General features: G+C 42.1%; 1 protein-coding gene across 2 annotated transcripts in view; it reads right to left on the reverse strand.

The window, feature by feature from the left end:
- The window catches only part of LOC126365964 (lipopolysaccharide-induced tumor necrosis factor-alpha factor homolog), a 175,115-nt gene that overhangs the window by 66,854 nt on the left and 85,510 nt on the right, over positions 1–22,751 (reverse strand). For both annotated transcript variants that reach the window (XM_050008770.1, XM_050008763.1), the window contains exon 2: positions 9,539–9,585. In XM_050008770.1, coding sequence (XP_049864727.1) covers positions 9,539–9,584 — 46 coding nt within the window. In that variant the 5' untranslated portion in view covers position 9,585. The remainder of the gene's footprint in view (positions 1–9,538; positions 9,586–22,751) is intronic.

The raw sequence follows: 22,751 nt of genomic DNA on the forward strand, positions 1-22,751 counted from the left end.
TCTCACGTCTCACCGAGTCTCACCAAGGGAGGAGGATCAAATTTTATACAAAACCCCTCACCTTATTGACGGGCGTCCCACTGCTGCGAATTCGAGGCAACCGCGTTCCTAGCTGCGCTCTTTTGATCCTACAGTATCAGATGTTGGCCCGATAACAGAACCCAAACTCTTGGAAGGCAAACACATCAGTTTCTCAACGAATCGCTTTCATTTGAAGAAAGATTGTCCCTTTAACGCCCTGTCGATGACATGGTCATAAGAGACACAGCACAAGTTCGGATTATAGAGGGATGGGGAAGGAAATCAGTCGGGCTCTATGAAAGGTGCCATCACAGCATTTGCCTTGATGTAGGAAATTCACGGAAAATTAAAATTCGTATGGCTGCGCTCCTGAACGTATTATCTCGCTTCGTCCCTTCCTTTGAAATATATCCCCCTTATCTAATTATTCTTGCTGGCTGTCGACTGCAGAATTCTGCGAACACTTGTCACTCACGAAGCGACACACAGGATTAGTTTTGTGTGGATTACCTTCAGAGTTTGCGTTAACAGATAACGTTTATCAGAGCTATCACATGACGCGTCGACATCTAATTTTGTAACTGGTAAACAGTCGTATCTACGTTTAGGCTATAAAATACACGTCACCTGAGGTTTTTTTTTTAACCTTATACTTCTCTTGGAACTGGCGCCTACTAGCCGGTCTTGATGAAATCCGTCATTTAATTGTTCCTGGGAAGACTGGTTATTTACTGTGCGTAAGCGTCTTCAAAATAGTTTCTCACATTTTCATTCGGAGGTAATTGTTTCTGTGGCCACTTAAACCCTGCGCAACTAGTTAACAAAATCCGTAGTTTTCCACACAAGTATGAATGTTGTCAGACGCAGACAATGCTTTTTCTTTTCTTGCTTTTCTCAAAGCAAATCTTAGAAAGTTTTTCTGTTCCCAGCTTTAATGTAATTTACGTCATTTGTTCAGCTACGGCGATTCAGCCATGTTCATGTCTAAACAACGTTGCATGCTTAACTTGCGTCTCCCATAGTTTATTTGCTGTTTTCCCTGACGTGCCATCATGCCGTGAATATTTATTGAAACATATCTGTAGTCACATGGTTACGACTCAGTATATGAGATGTTCCAAGCATTCCATCCATATTTTTTCTGGAACTGCTCTAGTGGTGATGTGTCCTTCGGAGGGGAACGTTAAACTCTGCGGCTCTCTTGCCGTTTTTTCACAGTAGCCAATGTTGCATAATCTCCCTCCTCTCACAGTCAACCACAAAAGGAACAGGATACGGTACTGCAGAGGCCCTCATCGCAAGCATGTACATGAAACAGTTTCCTGGTCACTAGTGGCTAATATATTTTCAAACGCCTTTTGCTGTATCTCATATCTGATATGACTGCTCAATTGTGGCACTATATGCATAGCCGCGAAATTGGGCAGTCACATATCAACATTGAAAATATTATTTGGAGGTCTCACAATTGTCTGATTTTAATGTATTATATACCAAAATGTTCAGGAAATTCCAAAGTACATTATGGAGTAGAAAATAGAAAATGTCAAACTTAACGAATTTCACGTACAATGTCCCCTTAAAGTCATTTTGTAAACTGAGCGCTAGTTTCCAGTTCCAGCTTTCTTATGCCTGCACTCATGATTGTTGTATCGTTCATACAGATAATAAAATTGGTATCGCACCTAGTTAAGCCTGCACAATCTCCCCATCCAGATTTTATTCCACAATTATCCTGCGACACGATTTGTACATCACTTACCTCTTCATCTAGCTCTTTACACTGCTTAAAATTCATTACCTGTGCTTTGTAAAAATACTGATTATAAGTTTTGTTTGTTTCTCAATTAATAAATGAAGCTATCGCAGTTACTTGATTCCAATTTATGTGGTGCAGAAGGTCCTTCATAACCTGATACTGACTTCAGTACTGCACGAACTGCCGAGAAACGAAGCGTGATGTCACGCTTGGTGTGAACCGACCTCCAGTTGACACAGTCGTGCCGTGCGTGACGATGTGACATTACAGTGTGAACGGCCTTCAGGCAGCAATCACTTAGAAGGCTACCGTTTTTATAGGACAGTACTTCACTCGAATTGAATCAGAATTTGAAAATAAAAGTATGACAAGCCGCGACATGATCGCGAATTTAACAGTGACCCGAATGTACATTAAATTTCCTTTACTACACGTCTATGGCCACAAATTTCTCGTCATCAGACTACCGGTTTCGGTCTATAATAACCACCTTCAGATCTGAAGCAAAATGAGAGAAAACACAAATACACTAGCAGATTTTCTACAGCTTAAAACAATAAAATAGACCGTAATGAAAGGTGTTACTGGCATACGTACGCATTTGTGCGCCTTCAATACGAAGAGAAACCTGTTTTATAAAAACATGTCCTAATACACTGGCGTCATAAATGGCATCATCAAATCTTAAACACAAAATAAGCGCCACTATCGTCAAATATATGTATATAACAGCATATGCAAGAGTCATCTATGTATATAACAGCATATGCAAGAGTCATCTTGTCAGCAGCACCAATGTTCAAAAGAAACTGCCGTACATTAGCCACAGAATGTTTGTGTTGTAAGTTCACCTGATGTCGCTGTTGTAGGCGCACACACACACACACACACACACACACACACACACACATTCTTCAATGATTAACTGTACAGTAAAATACGGGGGGATACGATCAGTAAAGTCTGTAATGGGCTTATAAGGTGTAAGAGGCTTTACAGTAATAAAAAGCGATGAAATAAAACTTACTAGATTAGGAAAATGGAAGAGTTTTTTTTTTTTTTTGCAGAAAACTATATTATAAAAATTGGCAAAGAGCCAACTGAAGTTTCAGACTGGTTTGCGAAGAAACATTGACAGCTCCCATTTTCGTCATAACGAATATTAACAGAAATCGCATTAAATGACGAATGTCAAGCTTCCCCAGCTTAGATCAAGATTTCCAGAGACGGAAATCCGGTTCGTCCGATTGTGAAATCTATGTCATCACCATGCTGTACACTAAATAAGTTTCTGAACAATTAACTTAAATCAATTTACATGTTCGATAATTATTTTGGAGTCAAAAACATTTCTGGGCTAGCAAACGCAATCTAGGACATACATATGCCAAATAATGCGACATTAGCATCCTTGATTTAAAAAACTTCTATTGCAATGTTCCAGTGAAAGAACTGCAGAGTGTACAGAACTTATTGAATTTCTAGAATATTGTTTGGCTTACAATTTTTTTTTACCTCCAGTGACAAAATATATTATCAAAAAGATGGGCTTGGGATGGGTAATAGCCTAGCTGGTACTTTAGCAGATGATTTAGAATGTAAATTTTTTGCCACGTTTCCACAGCTAGAAGATAAAACGATTTATTATGAACGGTATATTTACATTTTATTACTGGTAAAAGGCGACACCAATGAGGTCAACGCATTTGCCCAAGCAATAGGTAGCATGCACCCAAAAATAACTTACTACTGAAGTTGAAAATTAGAGCTCCATTAACTATCTTGACTTTACTATTAGGAAAGTTGACAAGTATATGCACTTCTGGAAATTGAAATAAGAACACCGTGAATTCATTGTCCCAGGAAGGGGAAACTTTATTGACACATTCCTGGGGTCAGATACATCACATGATCACACTGACAGAACCACAGGCACATAGACACAAGCAACAGAGCATGCACAATGTCGGCACTAGTACAGTGTATATCCACCTTTCGCAGCAATGCAGGCTGCTATTCTCCCATGGAGACGATCGTAGAGATGCTGGATGTAGTCCTGTGGAACGGCTTGCCATGCCATTTCCACCTGGCGCCTCAGTTGGACCAGCGTTCGTGCTGGACGTGCAGACCGCGTGAGACGACGCTTCATCCAGTCCCAAACATGCTCAATGGAGGACAGATCCGGAGATATAGCTGGCCAGGGTAGTTGACTTACACCTTCTAGAGCACGTTGGGTGGCACGGGATACATGCGGACGTGCATTGTCCTGTTGGAACAGCAAGTTCCCTTGCCGGTCTAGGAATGGTAGAACGATGGGTTCGATGACGGTTTGGATGTACCGTGCACTATTCAGTGTCCCCTCGACGATCACCAGAGGTGTACGGCCAGTGTAGGAGATCGCTCCCCACACCATGATGCCGAGTGTTGGCCCTGTGTGCCTCGGTCGTATGCAGTCCTGATTGTGGCGCTCACCTGCACGGCGCCAAACACGCATACGACCATCATTGGCACCAAGGCAGAAGCGACTCTCATCGCTGAAGACGACACGTCTCCATTCGTCCCTCCATTCACGCCTGTCGCGACACCACTGGAGGCGGGCTGCACGATGTTGGGGCGTGAGCGGAAGACGGCCTAACGGTGTGCGGGACCGTAGCAAAGCTTCATGGAGACGGTTGCGAATGGTCCTCGCCGATACCCCAGGAGCAACAGTGTCTCTAATTTGCTGGGAAGTGGCGGTGCGATCCCATACGGCACTGCGTAGGATCCTACGGTCTTGGCGTGCATCCGTGCGTCGCTGCGGTCAGGTCCCAGGTCGACGGGCACGTGCACCTTCCGCCGACCACTGGCGACAACATCGATGTACTGTGGAGACCTCACGCCCCACGTGTTGAGCAATTCGGCGGTACGTCCACCCGGCCTCCCGCATGCCCACTATACGCCCTCGCTCAAAGTCCGTCAACTGCACATACGGTTCACGTCGACGCTGTCGCGGCATGCTACCAGTGTTAAAGACTGCGATGGAGCTCCGTATGCCACGGTAAACTGGCTGACACTGACGTCGGCGGTGCACAAATGCTGCGCAGCTAGCGCCATTCGACGGCCAACACCGCGGTTCCTGGTGTGTTCGCTGTGCCGTGCGTGTGATCATTGCTTGTACAGCCGTCTCGCAGTGTCCGGAGCAAGTATGGTGGGTCTGACACACCGGTGTCAATGTGTTCTTTTTTCCATTTCCAGGAGTGTATTTAAAGCGCACAAATGAACATGTATGTCAGTAATACTTTTAATTATGTTCTATTTATGTTTTAAACTGTAGACAGTCTGCTAGTGTATTTGTGTTTTTCCCGTATTTTGCTTCAGATCTGAAGATGGTCATTATAGACCGAAACCCGTAGTTTGATGACAAAAATTTTTTTGACTGTAGACGTATAGTAAAGGTAATAAAAGTATGGATGGGGTCAAGAATAAAGTGGACGGAACAACTGAGAAATTTAAATGTTGAGGGCCCCCTGAGGAATGTGCTGATTGACTTTGGGTGAACTTAAAAAAAATGTTCAAATGTGTGTGAAATCGTATGGGACTTAACTGCTAAGGTCATCAGTCCCTAAGCTTACACACTACTTAACCTAAATTATGCTAAGGACAGACACACACGCACACACACACACACATCCATGCCCGAGGGAGGACTCGAACCTCCGCCGGGACCAGCTACACAGATTCATCTGAGCCACCAAGGACACAGAGGATAGTGGGACTGCAAGGACTTATCTCTGGCACGCCTTCCGTGAGACCCACATTCCCAACTTTCGTAGTGGCCCTGCCCATTACACTCTTTGCTCGCGGCTTTACTGATTCCCGTAAGAGTCCGTCAATGTGTGTGCATCCACACAGAAGATGGTCAAATGACCGGTGAGCCTTAACTGTATATATACGAAGATGGTATCTGTTCTTTCGGACATGTTTTCAGTGAGACAAAATAAGTACTTTAATTCATGACGGTGATATAATCCTATTAGGTCAGGCAAAAGACACGGAAGATTAGTCGAACGAAAGAAGTCACAAGAAAGTTGGTTGGTTGCCTGATACGGAGGAGGGGACCAAACACAAGGTCATCGGTGCCATTGGATTAGTGAAGGGTAGGGAAGGAAGTTGGCCGTGCCCTTTCAAAGGAACCATCTCGGTATTTGCCTGGAGCGATTCTGTAAGAACACGGAAAACCTTGTAAGAAGGTGGTCAACAAAAGCGAAACACGGATAATGTGGCGTAGTCGAATTACAATGATGGCAAAAAATCACAACACCAAAAAATAATTTAGAGTAATCAAATTTCGGGAATACATTTGTCTAAGTAACATACCGAGTGATAAAAAAGTCAGTATAAATTTGAAAACTTAATAAACCACAGAATAATGTAGATAGAGAGGTAAAAATTTCCACACATGCTTGGAATGACACGAGGTTTTATTACAAAAAAAACCACATATTGCTATACGCGTGAAAGGTCTCTTGCGCGCGTCGTTTGGTGACGTTCGTGTACTCAGCCGCCACTTTCGTTACGCTTGGCCTCTCAGGTCCCCAGACTTCAGTCTGAGCGATTAGTGGCTTTGGGGTTACCTGAGGACGCAAGTGTATCGTCATCGACCGACATCTCTAGGGATGCTGAGAGACAACATCCGACGCCAATGCCTCACCATAGCTCCGGACGTGCTTTACAGTGCTGTTCATAACATTATTCCGCGACTACAGCTATTGTTGAGGAATGATGGTGGACATATTAAGCATTTCCTGTAAAGAACATCATCTTCACTTTGTATTACTTTGTTATGCTATTATTGCTATTCCGGTCCGATTTTTTTTTTTTTTTTTTTTGGCGCTAATAAAACCCCATGTCATTCCAAGCATGTGTGTCAATTTGTACCTCTCTAGCTACAGTATTCCGTGATTTATTCAGTTTTCAAATTTATACTGACTTTTTGGTCACCCTGTATTTAAGTGATTAACATTGTAAGATCAAAGTTAATGTAAGCGCGAGATAAGCCATTGCAATTGTGAAATTCTGGCACATAAATAACCCGTATAACCGCCAGACTGTTCAATGCAAGCATGCAAACGTTAATGCATTGTTTTGTACAGGTGCTGGAAGGCAGTTCGTTGGATGGAGTTCCATGCCTGTTGCACTTAGTCAATACAGGAACGGTTGATGCTGTTTGTGTATGATGCTGGAGTTGTCGTGCGATGATGTCCCATGTGTGCTCGATTGGACACAGATCTGGTGACGGAGCAAGTCAAGGCAACGTGACACTTTGGAGAGCGTGTTGGGATACGTCGGCAGCATGTGGACGAGCGTTATCGTCTTGGAAAAGAGTCCCTGGAATGCTGTTCATGAATGGCAGCACACCAGGTCGAATCACTAGACTGACATACAAACTTGCAGTCAGGGAGCGTGGGGTAACGACGGGAATGCTGTAGCTGTCAAACCAAATCGCACCCTAGACCGTAATTCTAGGTGTAGGTCCGTTATTTCTAGCTCGCAGACAGGTTGGTTGCAGGTCCTCAATTGGCCTCCTCTTAGCCAACACACGACCACCACTGGCACTGAGGCAGAACTAGATTTCATCAGAAAACACACCAGCCCTCCATTCCGCTCTTCAATGAGCTCTCGCTTGATAGCGTTTCACAAGTCGCAAATGGCGGTGGTTTGGATTCAGCGGAATGCACGCTGCAGGGTGTCTGGCTCGGATCTGTCCTTGATGTAGCCGATTTGTAACAGTCCGTTGTTTCAACTGCTGCTCAGATTGTTGCTGCAGATACAGTACTGTGGGGCACAGTCGTATGCCGAATACAACGGTCTTCCCTCTCCGTAGTGCCACAAGGCCGTCCGGAGCCCAGTCGTCTTGCAACCGTACATTCTTGTGACCAGTGTTGGCAACAATGTCATACGTAGCTGCATTCCTACCTAGTCTTTCTGCAATGTTGCAGCCCGATTACACGACCGCATTCAAACTCAGGGAGGTGTCGGTAATGGAATTAGCAACTAACAATGACCTTCTGTCCAATCTCAAAGGTAACTACCGCTCGGGACCATTGCAGCGTGTACTTAACGCAAGCCTGATTTGCATCCTCTTACGCGACTGGAGAGAAATTTGAATAGACATCTTTCGTTTATGTCAGAACTCCTCCTTGGTGCTGCGATCGTTCTACTGCCAGCGTAAACCATTTGATGCTGATAAAATCAGATTAGAAAATGAGAGACTAGAAGTAGACGCATTTTATTGTTTGGTTAGCAAACTAACGGAGGATGACAAAAGTGAAGAGAATATAAAATGCAGACCGGAAATGGCAAGAAAGGCTTGGCTGAAGCCTTTCTTACTCTTGTCAGTCTGAATTTGGTAACACGGGATATAAATTTAGTCGTTAGGAGATTTTTTTTCTGAAAGCATTTGCCTGGAGTGTAGAGTTATACGGATGTAAAATGTTGAGGATAAACAGTTTGGACCAGAGAAGAGTAAATCTTTGCAAGTGTTGATGTTTTGGTTGTGGGGCGCTCGTGTGGTTGTCAGCGCCTGTTCAAAAATGGTGCAAATGGCCCTGAGCACTATGGGACTTAACTTCTGAGGTCATCAGTCCCCAACAACTTAGAACTACTTAAACCTAACTAACCTAAGGACATCATACACATCCATGCCCGAGGCGGTCACGCAGTTCCAGACTGTAGTGCCTAGAACCACTTGGCCACCCCGGCCGGCTCAGCGCCCGTACAAAGTCCCAATTTGTGCACAGACCAATTTTTTTCACAGTCCAATCTAGCCACTGTCATAAATGATGATGGTGGTGATGAAATGATGAGGACAACAAAAACACCAAGTCCCCGGGCATAGAAAATCCACAACGCGGCCGGGAATCGCATCCATGACCCCGTGATGCAGAGGCAGCAACGCTAGCCACTGGACCACGAGCTGCGGACCTTTGCAGGTGTCATGCCACAGAAGGATGTTGGAGAGTAGATGGATGGAGCGGATAAGCAAAGAACAGGTTTGTGTTGAACCGTGGACTAAAGAGCCTTATGTACAGCTTGACAACAACAAGAAAGGTAGATTGATATAACAGAACGTGAGCTTCAAGAAGTAGATTTGGTAAAGGAGGGAAGTGTGTGTGTGTGTGTGTGTGGGGGGGGGGGGGGGGGGGGTGTAGAAGTTGTACAGGGAGATCGAGACTTGACTGCAGTCTGCAGGGTTTTTCAAATGCATGTAGGTTGCAGTAGTATCGAGCCAGTTCTCTTACAGAAGACAACAGCAATCTAAAGGTACTGTATGGATATCGGTAACCTGTCGTGGTCAGTACAGGAAACGTGGGAGACTAGCAAGACGGGAAAAAATTACTCCTTTGCGCAAATCTAAACTTCTGGTGCTTTAAGACAGTAGAAGCGTTTGCCCGCTTTTTAGCTTCCATCATATGCACAATGCACGAGTATTAGCCCACACTGCTAGTCCGCGAGGAAGCGCAAAGCTTTGCAGTCTCGCAGTCAGGTCGTGACGCTGGCTGACTGGTTCCCCGACTGCATCGAGGACGCGGCTGACGTCACGGGCTACGCGCCTTAAATTAGGTCACCGTGACGTAGCGCTGGGTGTCACGTGAAGCGTCGGCTGGGCGTGGCGAGCTCCTAGCGCGCGCTCTGTATGCAGAGGGATACGGGGCCGGACTAGTCTCGCTCTGTACACAGAGAGATAGGGATATACCGGGCTTCAGTGGTGGCTCTTACCTGCTGCTGCCTGCGGCACTGCGGCGTACTGCTGCGGCTGCGCCATCCTGCAACAGTGCAAGAAGGCAAAATTAGTTGATGGCCTCTTCACCTACCTTGATTTAAATGCGAAATAGTTACGGTCATTCCTGTTTTTCATTACTTCGCTAAGTCACCGAACCGGTATCATAGTGACCTGCTAGAAATGGGAATGACTGTTATCGCTCTAATATTTTAAAAAATGCGAGACACGACGGTATAAGGAAAAGAAACCGAGCTAGACTTACACGTGTAATATAATGATCACCCAGTTAATTTTGTGTTCTTCGAGCATCTGAATGTGTATTTCACAGTTTCATTTTTGTTAAATGCGGCTCAGTTCTATCATACATGTCACTTACATCCAATTTCACATCATGGTGTTTCAAGGCATCCATAAAATGATATATAAATGGCAATCAAAGTTTTAATTATCACGTCGACAATGAAAGTAGATGCAGATGATTATTTTATTGTTTTATGTGAATGCCTAGTATCAGTTCTCCCAAAGATGTCCGAAAGAACAGACACCAAGCATTTATATAACTGATTCACTTCGGCGGGCAATGAACCCACGACCTTCAGTGCGGATGCAGAGTATCGTTCGACTCCCAGCAGGAATCTAAGATTAGCGAGGTTAGACGACATGGGCGGGAACTGTGGATGGGTGGCGCTAGATGGGAATATGAGTCAGGCGGGGAGCGTGCAGAGATCATATGCGCATTTGCGATAAACATTGTATCCGGATGGCGCAGTGGTTGACATAAGTGCCTAGTAATCAGGAGATCCCAGGATCGAGACCTGGCCCGACACACATTTCCATTCGTCGCCGCTGATTCCGCACAAAGTCCGGATGCAGCTGATATCATCAGCTCCTTTCCTTCCCTTTCCTATCTCCAGATCCACCTTCAATTTATTTGATTTTTTTTTTTTTGACGTACATGTTTGCAGTTTTTGCACACGGTATATGTCCCGGCGCCACAGTACTGTAGCAAGCCACAAGAGGGGCCAAAACAAATTACTCTATTCCACTGATAAAGTGCAGTTCTTACTCTGCGGTAATTCAAACCGCTGCAACAATCCATGCTGATATGTTCGAAGTATAGGGCACCAAAGCACCATCATATGACACAGGTGAAGCAGGCAGTACCAGTGTGTACTTAAAAATCTGAATGACGAAGAATGAAGTGTCAAACCACCCCTCTGTGAAAAACCGGGAATTACAAGTCGATATGCTAGCGCTCAAAGATCGGCGAATCTTAACCGAGGCGAAAGTGGGAAAAGTGAAAAATTAGTCGTGGATTATTTTTCAACAGTTGCTCTAGATTCTGTTCTCTGTCAAGGTCGTTGTCCTCTGGTTCCGCTATTGCACACAACTGTTGTAAGAGCCCGCCGAGCTGAGACACCAGAGGAAATCTGCCAAGATGAAGACAGCCAAGATGAATGTCTTTTAGCCGCTCCATCTTCACGGACAAGTGTTAGGAATATTATGATCCCGAGACAAAGGAAGAAATCGAACTGGTAACACGCGGTCTGGCAAAGGTGAAGACCCAGCCATCAGCAGGCAAGGCGACAACTACCATGGTCTGGTGTCAACACATTATGCTCGTAAGAGACAAGGCGTCATAGAAGCGCACAACGGTGCCAAAATCTTGTGACGCGATCACGGGAGGCTGCCGGAACTGAACGCTGCGAGAAACTGTCCACCGGATAGGACAGAATCACACATATTGCTTCTTTGGGCTACCAAATTTTACTCCCCCACCCCTCCCGCTTCTTACGCTTTCCTGACGTTGCACCCTGCGACTTCTTTCTCTATCCTGTGGTTATTCGCTCTTGTGCTATACAAGTAAGTCGCTGGCGTATGGACGCTGTTGCCTTTTGCTTCTGCGTGAGCAGTGCATGTATGAGACGAGATTGGCAGCAAAGCATTTTCTTATACTAATCACACATCCTGTTCTCACTAGCTTTTCACGTAATCGCCTGTTTTCGCAAAACTATGTTGCATCCACCCTTTCTTACTATCTTATCTACTGAATTTCGTTTTCACTCTTTACCGTCGTCAGTTTGCTAGTGGTTTCTTTTATTGTTCTCATTTTGCAGTCCTCGTCCAACAACTCATTCACCAGAAACAGGAGAATGAAAAAATTCTGGACTTACAAATGACCACCAACAGCATGCTGCTGCTCTACTTTCGACCTTTTTTAGTGAGAAGAAATTACTGGTGGTATTGTTAAATCTTCACCACCGACTAGCGCCTCAGCTGAGGTCAGTTTGTAAAGTGGCCTAGTAAAGTTCACAGATGTGTTCCTTTGCACTACTGTTAACTGAAAAATGTGATTCCTGTGTTCACAGAAGGTTCAACAGTTAACTACCATCAGGTAGCACCATCAAGAAAACGTTTAAATAACGGCAGCCAACAGCTACGGGACCACTACAGTGCCATAACTAAGTTCATAATAAGTAACTATGAATTATTACTTTTACAGCAGACTACTGAAACAAAACGCAGTGTCAAAACAACACACTTGGCTTAAACAGCGTACAACCTGAAATTTCGCGATACTATGTCACCACGAAGCTAAGAGCAACATTCACCGCAGCAAACAAAGCCACTGCGATCTCTGTATGTACGTGGATAAAGGGAAAAAATGAAGTGACAGAGTGTTCGTGACAACGGGAGTATTCGTGTAAAAATGGTTCACGTTTCTATACATCTTTGCTGAGTGCATGAGTTTGATGTTCTCGATAGTTAAGTGCGTCAACGTGTGACTGCTCTTACAAAATGTATTATTGCGACAGAACAGAAAATTAGATAGGATAAGTAATGTGAGTGTACCCCTAACCCCAGACTGCAGACAATAGTTTTAATAACATGTCAGTAACCTGTAAAACCTAGTCTTTTCGACAAATGAACGAAGTATACTCGTGATATGTCTTCGGTATGATCCTTTCCATCTTCCATCGTGTAAAGTAGATAGATATTGAATAAGCTATAGCTAAGGACACTACTGAAAAACATTGAGTTGTTAATGACCTCATTAGAGACTGAGCACAAACTCAGATTAAGGAGTACCTCGAAGAAAACGATTCATTGACACACAGCCAGCACGGTTTCAGAAAATATCGTCCTTGTGAAACAACTAGCTCTTTATACTCATGAAGTAATAAGTGCTATCGACAGGGGATGCCAAATTGATTCCATATTTTTAGATTTCCAGAAGGCTTTCGACACCGTTCCTCATAAGCGTCTTCTAACCAAACTGCGTGCCTACGGAGTATCGCCTCAGGTGCCACTGGATTCGTGATTTCCTGTCAGAAAGGTCACAGTTCGTAGTAATAGACGGAAAGTCATCGAGTAAAACAGAAGTAATATCCGGCGTTCCCCAAGGAAGTGTTATAGGCCCTCTATTGTTCCTGATCTATATTAACGACATATGAGACGATCTGAGTAGCCGTCTTAGATTGACTGCAGACGATGCTGTCATTTACCGTCTTGTTAAGTCATCAGATGATCAAAATGACTTGCAAAATGATTTAGATAAGATATCTGTATGGTGCGAAAAGTGGCAATTGACCCTGAATAAGGAAAAGTGTGAAGTTATTCACATGAGTACTAAAAAAAAATCAGCTAAATTTCGATTATGCGATAAGTCACACAAATCTGAAGGCTGCAAATTCAACTAAATACTTAGGGATTACAGTTACATATAACCAAAATTGGAACGATCACATAGATAATATTGTGGGTAGAGCAAACCAAAGACTGCGATTCATTGGCAGAACACTTAGAAGGTGCAACAGGTCTACTAAAGAGACTGCTTACACCACGCTTGTCTGCCCTATTCTGGAGTATTGCTGTGCAGTGTGGGATCCGCATCAGGTGGGACTGACGGATGACATCGACGAAGTACAAAGAAGGGCAGCTGATTTTGTATTATCGCGAAATAGGGGAGATAGTGTCAGAGACATGATACGTGAATTGGAGTGTCAATCATTAAAACAAAGGCGTTTTTCGTTGCGACGGGATCTTCTCATAAAATTTCAATCACCAGTTTTCTCCTCCGATTGCGAAAACATTCTGTTGGCACCCACCTACATAGGGAGAAATGATCATCACGATAAAATTAGAGAAATCAGGGCTCGCAAAGAAAAATTTAAGTGCTCGTTTTTCCCGCGTGCCGTTCGAGAGTGGAACTATAGAGAGACAGCTTGAATGTGGTTCATTCAACCCTCTGCCAGGCATTTGCCTTAAGTGACTTAGAGAAATCATCACGGAGAACCTAAATCTGGGTAGTCCGACAGGTATCTGAACCTTCGTCCTTCTGAATGCAACTTCAATATGCTAATCATTGCGCCATCTCGCACAGTAATGCCGGAAAGAAAAGCAAACTATCAGAGTAACACCACACACAGACTATCGACATCAACACCCTCAAGATTTTTAAAAAGAAATTATGTGATTGCTACAAAAGCAGTGAGCGACACTATTGTGGCTTTGAACAAGCGTGATTGTTTTGCAAAAGTGTGTGTCTGTTGCGTTTACGTGAGTGGGTGTATGTGTGTGCGTTTGCCGTCTAATTCTGACCAAGTCCTTACTGGCCGAAAGCTATTATTTGTGACAGTCTTTTTGTTGTGCGTATCTGCGGCTCAGCCTCTCCGCTATATGGTGAGTATGAACTTCCCTTTTCACAATATTGTGACGTTAAATGTGTAATTCTTGTGAAAGTAAATTTTCTGATCTTGAGGAAGAGGTATCAACTAACATGAACCCATTGTATCCTAGATTGTATTGGTTCTCAAAACTTCGTAAGCAAGGTGTAGCTGGATCCATCCCGTTGTATCCTCATTCGCAGCTCCATCCTACCAACTGACAAGCAAACTGGACCTTTTAATTAAAAGAACGACAAAATTCAAACCAAAGCTTGGTATTTCAAACTCAGTGGACCCTGTAAATAAAAGAGCTACCCATCACACAGAGAGCTAAGTTAGTACCCTTGCATATTGTGATTGTAGTTTGTTTTCAAACATATCAGTAGAGTAATGCGTGTCTAACAGAGTTTATGTACAGATCTTATCTCACTCCAGCAGAAATGAATGACTTAAGACTAGACACTGAGACGTGCTTAACACAAAACTATTTCCAGTGGCAAGGTACTTTTTGTAAACAGTTAGACGGCTTAGTTATGAGGGACCTCTTAGTCCACTTCTGAAACAATGATGCAAAAGTCTTCGAAGTGTATTGAATGCAGAACCTTAAGGTGCAAGTACTAAGTACTGGTTCAGATATGTATATGATGTACTGCAAAATTTTATTCATGGCTGTCAATCAGCAGCTGTGAAGCATGTTTTAAGAATCGAAATAATCAGTCGTCAGCTGCACAAATTTTTATTAACTAACTTACTGACTAGATCAGAGTTTGCTTGGCGATTGATTTCCGGCATAAGCTCAATTGTACGATTACAGAAGGTAGCCAAGACACTGGCATGTTGCTGCTTGTGAAACAAAAGGATTTCTTGCACTGCAAGGAACACAAAGTTTGTGCCCAGTGTATTTTCAACATCAAAGATTAAGGCTCTATTACCAGCCAATAGTGGGCTATAGAAAATTACTTGTTCTGACTGTAATAAGTTTTATATTGGTCAGCAAGGCAGAGGAGACGTGGCAGCTAGTTTGACTGAACATGAAAACAGCTGTAGTTTGTAAAATTTTGGCTCCACATCCGCTGAACATGTACTGAATGAAAGCCACACCTGTAAGTCACAGTCCAACGTCTTCCAATTGGAAAAAAAAAGAAAAACTCAACGACAATTTTCTGGAATGCCTGGAAATCAGTAAACACCCAGATTTAATATTAAATAACTTCTCAATACTTCCCTTTTCTGAACTTCACTTAACCGTCACAATTCTCCCATTCTGTTCCTCTGTTAATCCCTCTATTTATTTCACAGTGACTGTGTGTGCTCCATACATTCTGTTTTATAGAATGTACATGTTCCCTACACTAAGAGGACTTATATGTATCACTGATATAGAATTTAGTTTATGTATTCCCTGTTATAATTCACAATTATAATTTTTATTCTGTGTCTGTGTCTGTGTCACTCTCCGTGTATATTTCCTCTTCAAGCTATTCTTCAGAACTCTTGTATTAATTTTATCCTCTTAAGACTGTCAATTTCATTTCAGTTATTATATAGGCTATTATGTAGTTTTATCACATGCACAGGCTATCTTTCGCTGATTTAACATTTTCAGTTTCCTTACTACTATTCTGTGTAATATCACATTTACTCTGTGAACCTCATCGTCGATGAGTAATATGTTTTCCAATGTTTTTCACCAATAATGTATCCTCTTTGCGACGATAGCCCAAGTCTATGGTGACATTGAGAGGCGAAAACAGATTAATATAAAGCAGTACTGTAGGATGTCCTCAAAACTGCACCGTTAATTTAGAATTGTTAATGAAACTTCCTGGGAGATTAAAACTGTGTGCTGGATGGAGACTCGAACTCGGGACCTTTGCCTTTTTCTTTCTTCCAGAAGTGCTGGTTCTGCAAGGTTCGCTGGAGAGCTTCTGTAAAGTTTGGAAAGTAGGAGACGAGGTACTGGCAGAAGTAAAGCTGTGAGGACGGGGCGTGAGTCGTGCTTGGGTAGCTCAGATGGTAGAGCCCTTGCCTGCGAAAGGCAAAGGTCCCGAGTTAGAGTCTCGGTCCGGCACACAGTTTTAATCTGCCAGGAAGTTTCATATCAGTGCACACCTCGCTGCAGAGTGAAAATCTCATTCCAGAATTGTTAATGTTTGCCACTTCATTCATTTCGGTGAAACTGGATTATGCATCTCTGAGAATACGTTACCCATTATTGTTTTATTATCTCTTCAATCATTCGTTGATTTGGTCCACTCCAACAGAATTTAATATTTCCTGCATTCGCGATGGTATTCCAGTGAATCCTTAAATGATCCCGTTCACACATATCATCTTCTCTTACAGATGAAGAAACTTCTTGTTTTGAAAGTTAAGTGTTATTTTTTGTCTTGCATGTCTGCAGAAGATGGTCTTAGTCTCTGTTTTAAATTAGACAGCACATCCGGTAGTTCGCAACGTTGCCATACTCCCTGATCAATTTTCGAGGGCAACTGTTCTCGTGATTATACACAATTAGCGTTTATGCACAGTGGTGAAGAAAGATGCTCCGAAGCCTTGTTCGTCGCAGTACGAAGTAAGTTGTATTCCGCTTAACTGCATCTCTAAAAACTTGTGGCGCGCGATCTCGGAATTGATTCACCAACTTCGTCGGTACAACTGCAGAGAAGCCGACAGTTCTCCGAAAGGAAAACTGCGTCTTGTGCAACGTCGCTGGTGCTGGCAGCAGAGTTCCTGCTACCAAAGCTGTTCGTCTTGCCGAGGGTCACGTTCCCGGAAAGAGTTCGTGCGCCGTGCGCCGCTCCTCTGCTGCCGGTTGTAACATCTCGCTTGAGGACACGCCGTGGAACGGGAACGGCTCGTACGATGGATGGAATTCATTATGCGTCACGACACTATCGGCAGCGGTACAAAATATTTAAATATATTTCAAAATTATCGAAATGATGGTTTTAAACTGTCTTACAAAAATACTGTGAAAAGCTTCAGTGCACTAAAAAGTGGAAGGACCTGCACCGGGACTGTGTAAGGAACATATCAGCCCCCCCCCCCCCCCTCCATTTTTTACTAAACCTTCAGAAATGTGTCATTTTACTTAAGTACGTAGAGGACGGCCTTGACGCGTGCAGTATGGCTGGCCGTTTTTTACCGTCCGGGATTTACGGTAAATAATACAAACCGTCCATGGATTATTTTAGTGGGTCGTCACGTGGGGTTTCCTCCTACCTGTTTTGCCGCAGAGCTGTCTTTATGTTTCTCATCGAATCAATATCAACGTCATAGGATTCCCTGGAAAGTGCAATTATACATGCCTTAAATTCTATGCGATGAAAGCGAGGAGCTGTATTACTTGAAATAATGTTCTTGGATGCCCTTACGATCTGTTTATTTACGAAAACACCGCCACCTGAAGAAATGGAACACCCCATCAGTTTTAACTGCTTTCTTGCGTCTAATATTGTGGTAAGGAAGTGCGTATGGCCAATAGGCTTCTCCTAATGTCTGTAGTAAGTGGCTGTTATTAGCAAATATGTATTAACTGAAATGACTTGCTGGGGGCCAGAATGGCTCTGCTTTCCGTACCTATCGTGCACTGGTGTAACTGTCTTCCTCGCAGCTAGCCTCAGCACCTCACCCGCCGTCTACTGGCAATGCTAGGTGCACCAGCATCTGCTTCAGCCAGTGTGGGAAACTTTACATTACTCCACACCGTGCGTTCTTCAGTAATGCCCGAGCTCACTAAACAGTTAGACACAATGAAATAACACCAGAGACAAACACAGCAACAGTTAGACGCAATGGAACAAAATCAAAAACAGTCACAGCAACAGCTTCAAAAAGTTAGACACCACGCTTGAACCAACACGTGAAGGTTTAACTGCTGAGTTAATTAAAATCGAATCGAAATGTCAAAAAGTCTGTAATGACTTTAAAACACAAATTTTTGAGCATTTCCAACCTATTTTTTCACGTCATGAAAATGCATTACAGAGTCACGAAGCAGCCACAAAAGAACCTCAAACTATTGTTCATGAAAATCACGACACCTTCCAAGCTAAAATGGACTCAGTTGCATCCACCGATTCGGTTACGCAACTTGCAAGAACTCAGGAAAACTTAAAGGACACAGTAGATTCGATTTCAACACAAATGGACATGCTGAAACTTGGTTCCGAAAAACACACTGAGGAAATAAGTTCACTAGCGGAGAAAGTAGCCGAACTTCAGGATCAGTTCACCAACTTATCCACAAAGGTAGGTGATGATATGAATGACAAGACCCGTAGCCTTCACTGACACAGAAGAGTATGAACAAATTAGAAAATTCAAACAAAATCAAAATCAAAATCAAATCAATACAAAGTACAAAAGAGAAATCCGGGAAGTACAAGATCGGTTGATACAGGTAATACAAGAATTACATACTTCAGTGGAGACTCGCGCTCCAACACGGAAAGAGGGACTTAGAAATACGGAAAAGTCACAAAATAATAACACAGGGCATTTCGGAAATTATGAAATAAATTGGCGAGGTGCACTGAATTTTGAGATTGAGCCGCCGAAACGAAGTAACAATGACCGATATGCGACTCGCCGACATGATGTTTTGACTATGAGGTGTTCATTACTACACGTAAATTCAAAATATTTAAGAATTCTGGCAACGACATTCATCCACAAGCATGGCTTCATCAATTCTCTCATTGTTTTCCTCCCAACTGGTCATTGGAGCACAGGTTAGAATTTATGTGTGGCTACTCAGAGAATGAACCAGCTTTAAGAATGCGATCGGTCATTCACGATTGTGACAGTGAAGGAGAATTTTATCATGCCTTCCTCTCAGCATATTGGTCTCAAGCTACACAAGACCGAGTAAAGCATAGCATCATAATGATGAAACATTTCGAACAATCGGAATTTTCTAGTCTTGTCAAATATTTCGAAGATATGTTGCTGAAGAATCAGTATCTTTCAAACCCATACTGCCCCTCAGAACTCATCCGTATTTGCTTAATCAAATTGCCTGAACATTTACGACATATTTTGGCAGGACGTTGCAAAGACGACATTGAAGCTTTTCAGGGACTGTTACAAGAATTGGAAATTGACACTGACAATCGCGGAACGTGAAAACAGGAGCACAACAATTACAGGTCACATCCGTCACAATTCCGCGATGAAAGAATAACTGGACATGACAAGGCTATTTTCACAACACAAATCGTGACCAAAACAGACACCACCAGTAAGACAACCGTTGGCAGAGTAGTAATAATTACAGGGAAAGATCACCTCTCCGCAGTAGTGACTATCACGGAGACAATCAGAGAAACAGACAATATGGGAACCAAAATAATTATTATCAAGGGAGACAGAATAATTTTAGACGCAATGGTCCACCGTGTAGTTACGATTCCTGGAGAAATTCTCCACCACGTGACTGACAAGAAAGAAATTATGGAATCTACCGACATGACGACAGACAATATAATCGTAACGTCAGACCTGAATTGCATCAGAAATGGCGGGATTCAAACAGGGCAGGGGCATCTCGAAAAGGTGAATTTGTAGAAGTTAGACCTTCAAATCCCAATAACGACGCGCGCCAACAAAGAGGCAGTCAATGACTTGCACCGCAGGCAACCACGTGCGCCGGCTGGCTCAGACAAAAATAAACATAGACGCTAACCTTGAGAAAAATTTTAGCATTCCTTACCGACATATACCACATGACAATTGCTTTCAAGTTGAACCTCTGCTTACTAGGAAGAGTAAAGGATTGCACCACATTTCACATGTAAAACCGTTTATTGAAAGATAATCTGCTTTTTAACTTAGTCTTCGCTATAAAATTTTTCATTTCACGTTACTAGTACGCTTTGTCACCCTTAGAAAACTGTTAACATGCAACAATGTTTTGATGTTAACTATCCAGTCTAGAACCTAGGGAACATATTTAGATAGTAATTACGAATGCATTGTTATAGTTAACAGACGACACAGTGTTATTGTGTGTCTACATTCTTGCTTGTTAGTTGCAAGATTACCTAACGAATATACGGCTTACATACTTAGAACATAAACCATTACTGCTAATGAGATTTTACTGAAACGTTTTGGTTTACTTGAAAATACATTATGGATTTAAAGTGCTTTCTGAGAGATGCCAGATGACACAGTGATTAGTTTATTTGACAGCTACACGATTATATCACGACGCTACTAATGTGTGACACAATTTACATTGTTGCTTTTGCGGTGTGTCTGTTTTGTATCTGCACAGTTTTTCTGTATTATTCTGGAAAGTAAAACATGTTTTAGTAGTAACTTTGCGGTATAGCTACAACGAGGCAGCCCTTTTCGTAGCACAACAACACGTTACTGTACAGTACTTACTTCATCACGGCTATAAGCGTAATAACTAAGATATCTATACGCATAGCATTTCGCTTTTGTTTATTATAAGGTAAGTACATTGACTTCCACAGAACTTTGTTTACAGACGACGATAATTACGACACTTAGCACATTTTTTACCCTCAAGTAATGACAGAGATTATGTTACAGCTAGACGCACAATTTAGCGCGGCAGTACACGTATTTGAGTGATTAATTTTGTACTTAAAACATTTATTTTTAAAGATTTTTGAATTACAAAGAAAGTTTTCCGTGATACATTTCATTCCATTTCTGTAATCTGTAACACCTGAGGGTATAATTACATTAATCCTCAGGGGGGTACACGCTTACTTTGTGTACCATGTGTGTGGCAAACACAAGGAGCCCTAGCTAATATGGTATTTGCTTATACAACTTTACACATCGGCACCATATTTCTCTAACACAGAATTACATAGTTATCTGATCATTTAGCTGAGAGAGACAAACATTTTTTTTACTATGTCAGTGACATGTTTACGCAATTACACAGTTGGATGACTTCACACTTATGAAATTGTATTTTGTCTGTACTTTGTGAACTCTTCTCAGTTTTTCGTTACCATTGTGATACTATGAGAGCTTTGAATGATGTATTTGGTATGAGATCATGATTTTTAAAGTACGTTTGAGTTAGATGACACTATTGAAATGCGTGGAGAATTTTTTTACGTTTTGAGATTATTGCAGAGAGCTACGATGTTTTTTAGATTTGACTGAGGTGTTATGATATTATTACGACGACGATGAGTATTATGCTTCTGAGGTATGTTTATGATCAATGAGATGATGCTATATGAGGAATCTGATTATGCTATGTATTTATTATGATGGGATATTGAAGAGGTGTTGATGAATATAAATATGTACATGTGTAATAAGGTAAGGAATAATGAGTAGTGATTAGGGATGCTGATTTGAGAAAAAGGATGTTGCAAACCAAGAATCGTATTTTAAGAGTTATGAAATGTGTGTAAATACGTGAATGTATCACAATGACGAATATTTTTTGGACACTGCTATATTTTTGTAGGATTCTGTTTCTACACATTTGTAATGCAAATTCTCAACCTGTGAAATTTTTTTATATGAGATTGTCACTGCTGTCATAAATATTTCGGTAATAATGTTAAGTGACCTTCACGTAATGCATTGTGGGTGCCCAGCTGTGCCATCTACCTGGAGAAAAAGCCTTTAGGTGGAAAAAAAGACCATTATCCTCACTATTGACATTTTTTTGTAGAAAGCATCGCAAATAGGACACGCTCTTAATTTATATTTACTAAAATGCATAATGAAATGATGAGAAACATTTTACATTAATTGTCTTTCCAGTTGAGAGATTGCTCAATTTGTTTAATATCTAGTTTCTAGCTGCACTGCAGCATTTGATAAAATAAAATATAATAGATGTACTAATATCACTATTTTCTGTCTACAGACCCAGTAAAGAATACGTTAATGATGTACTTTCTTAGAAAAGAGAGCATAAATAGGCATTTCCCTTCACAGGAACTGCATAAATAATTTTTTAACGATTTGGTAACTTGTCTGCTGGAGTAAGTTAATGTGATGCATCACTCTAGTGTTAAGGTGTGACATAGGTATTAAACATGGCCATTTTACTGTAATATTTTTTCTGCTTGAGCTTTGTCATGTTTAGGTATGAGTTGTAGCATTTGCTGCTGTTGTTTGCCAGGCAGAGTGCTACTGAATTTCACTTTTTATTACTCTGTTAAGCCAGTTTTACTACTGATTTATTTTTCTTATTTGCTGCACACTTCCTTATATTAGTTGTAATGTTGCATTTGCATTGCTAATTTAGATTTACTGCTGTTTGCTTTGCCAATTTGCATTTTTTGGTCATTGCTGTTTGTGTTAATTGTTCATTGCCTCATCCCTTAGTTTAGCATCTGAGCTCAGTAGATTTAAGTTAGCTTAAGAGGGGGGTTAGGCTATATAAGAGAATGAGTTGTGATGAATTGGAGGAAATGCATTGACAAAGTATTTAAAAAAAAGTGAAATGAGAGGAAACATCTATGAAATGACGTTTTGGGTTGGACTGCAGTACCCAACATCACACTGAAAACAAACCCTGTCCTAT

Source organism: Schistocerca gregaria, chromosome 1 (assembly GCF_023897955.1).
Source record: "Schistocerca gregaria isolate iqSchGreg1 chromosome 1, iqSchGreg1.2, whole genome shotgun sequence".
Lineage (NCBI taxonomy): Eukaryota > Metazoa > Arthropoda > Insecta > Orthoptera > Acrididae > Schistocerca > Schistocerca gregaria.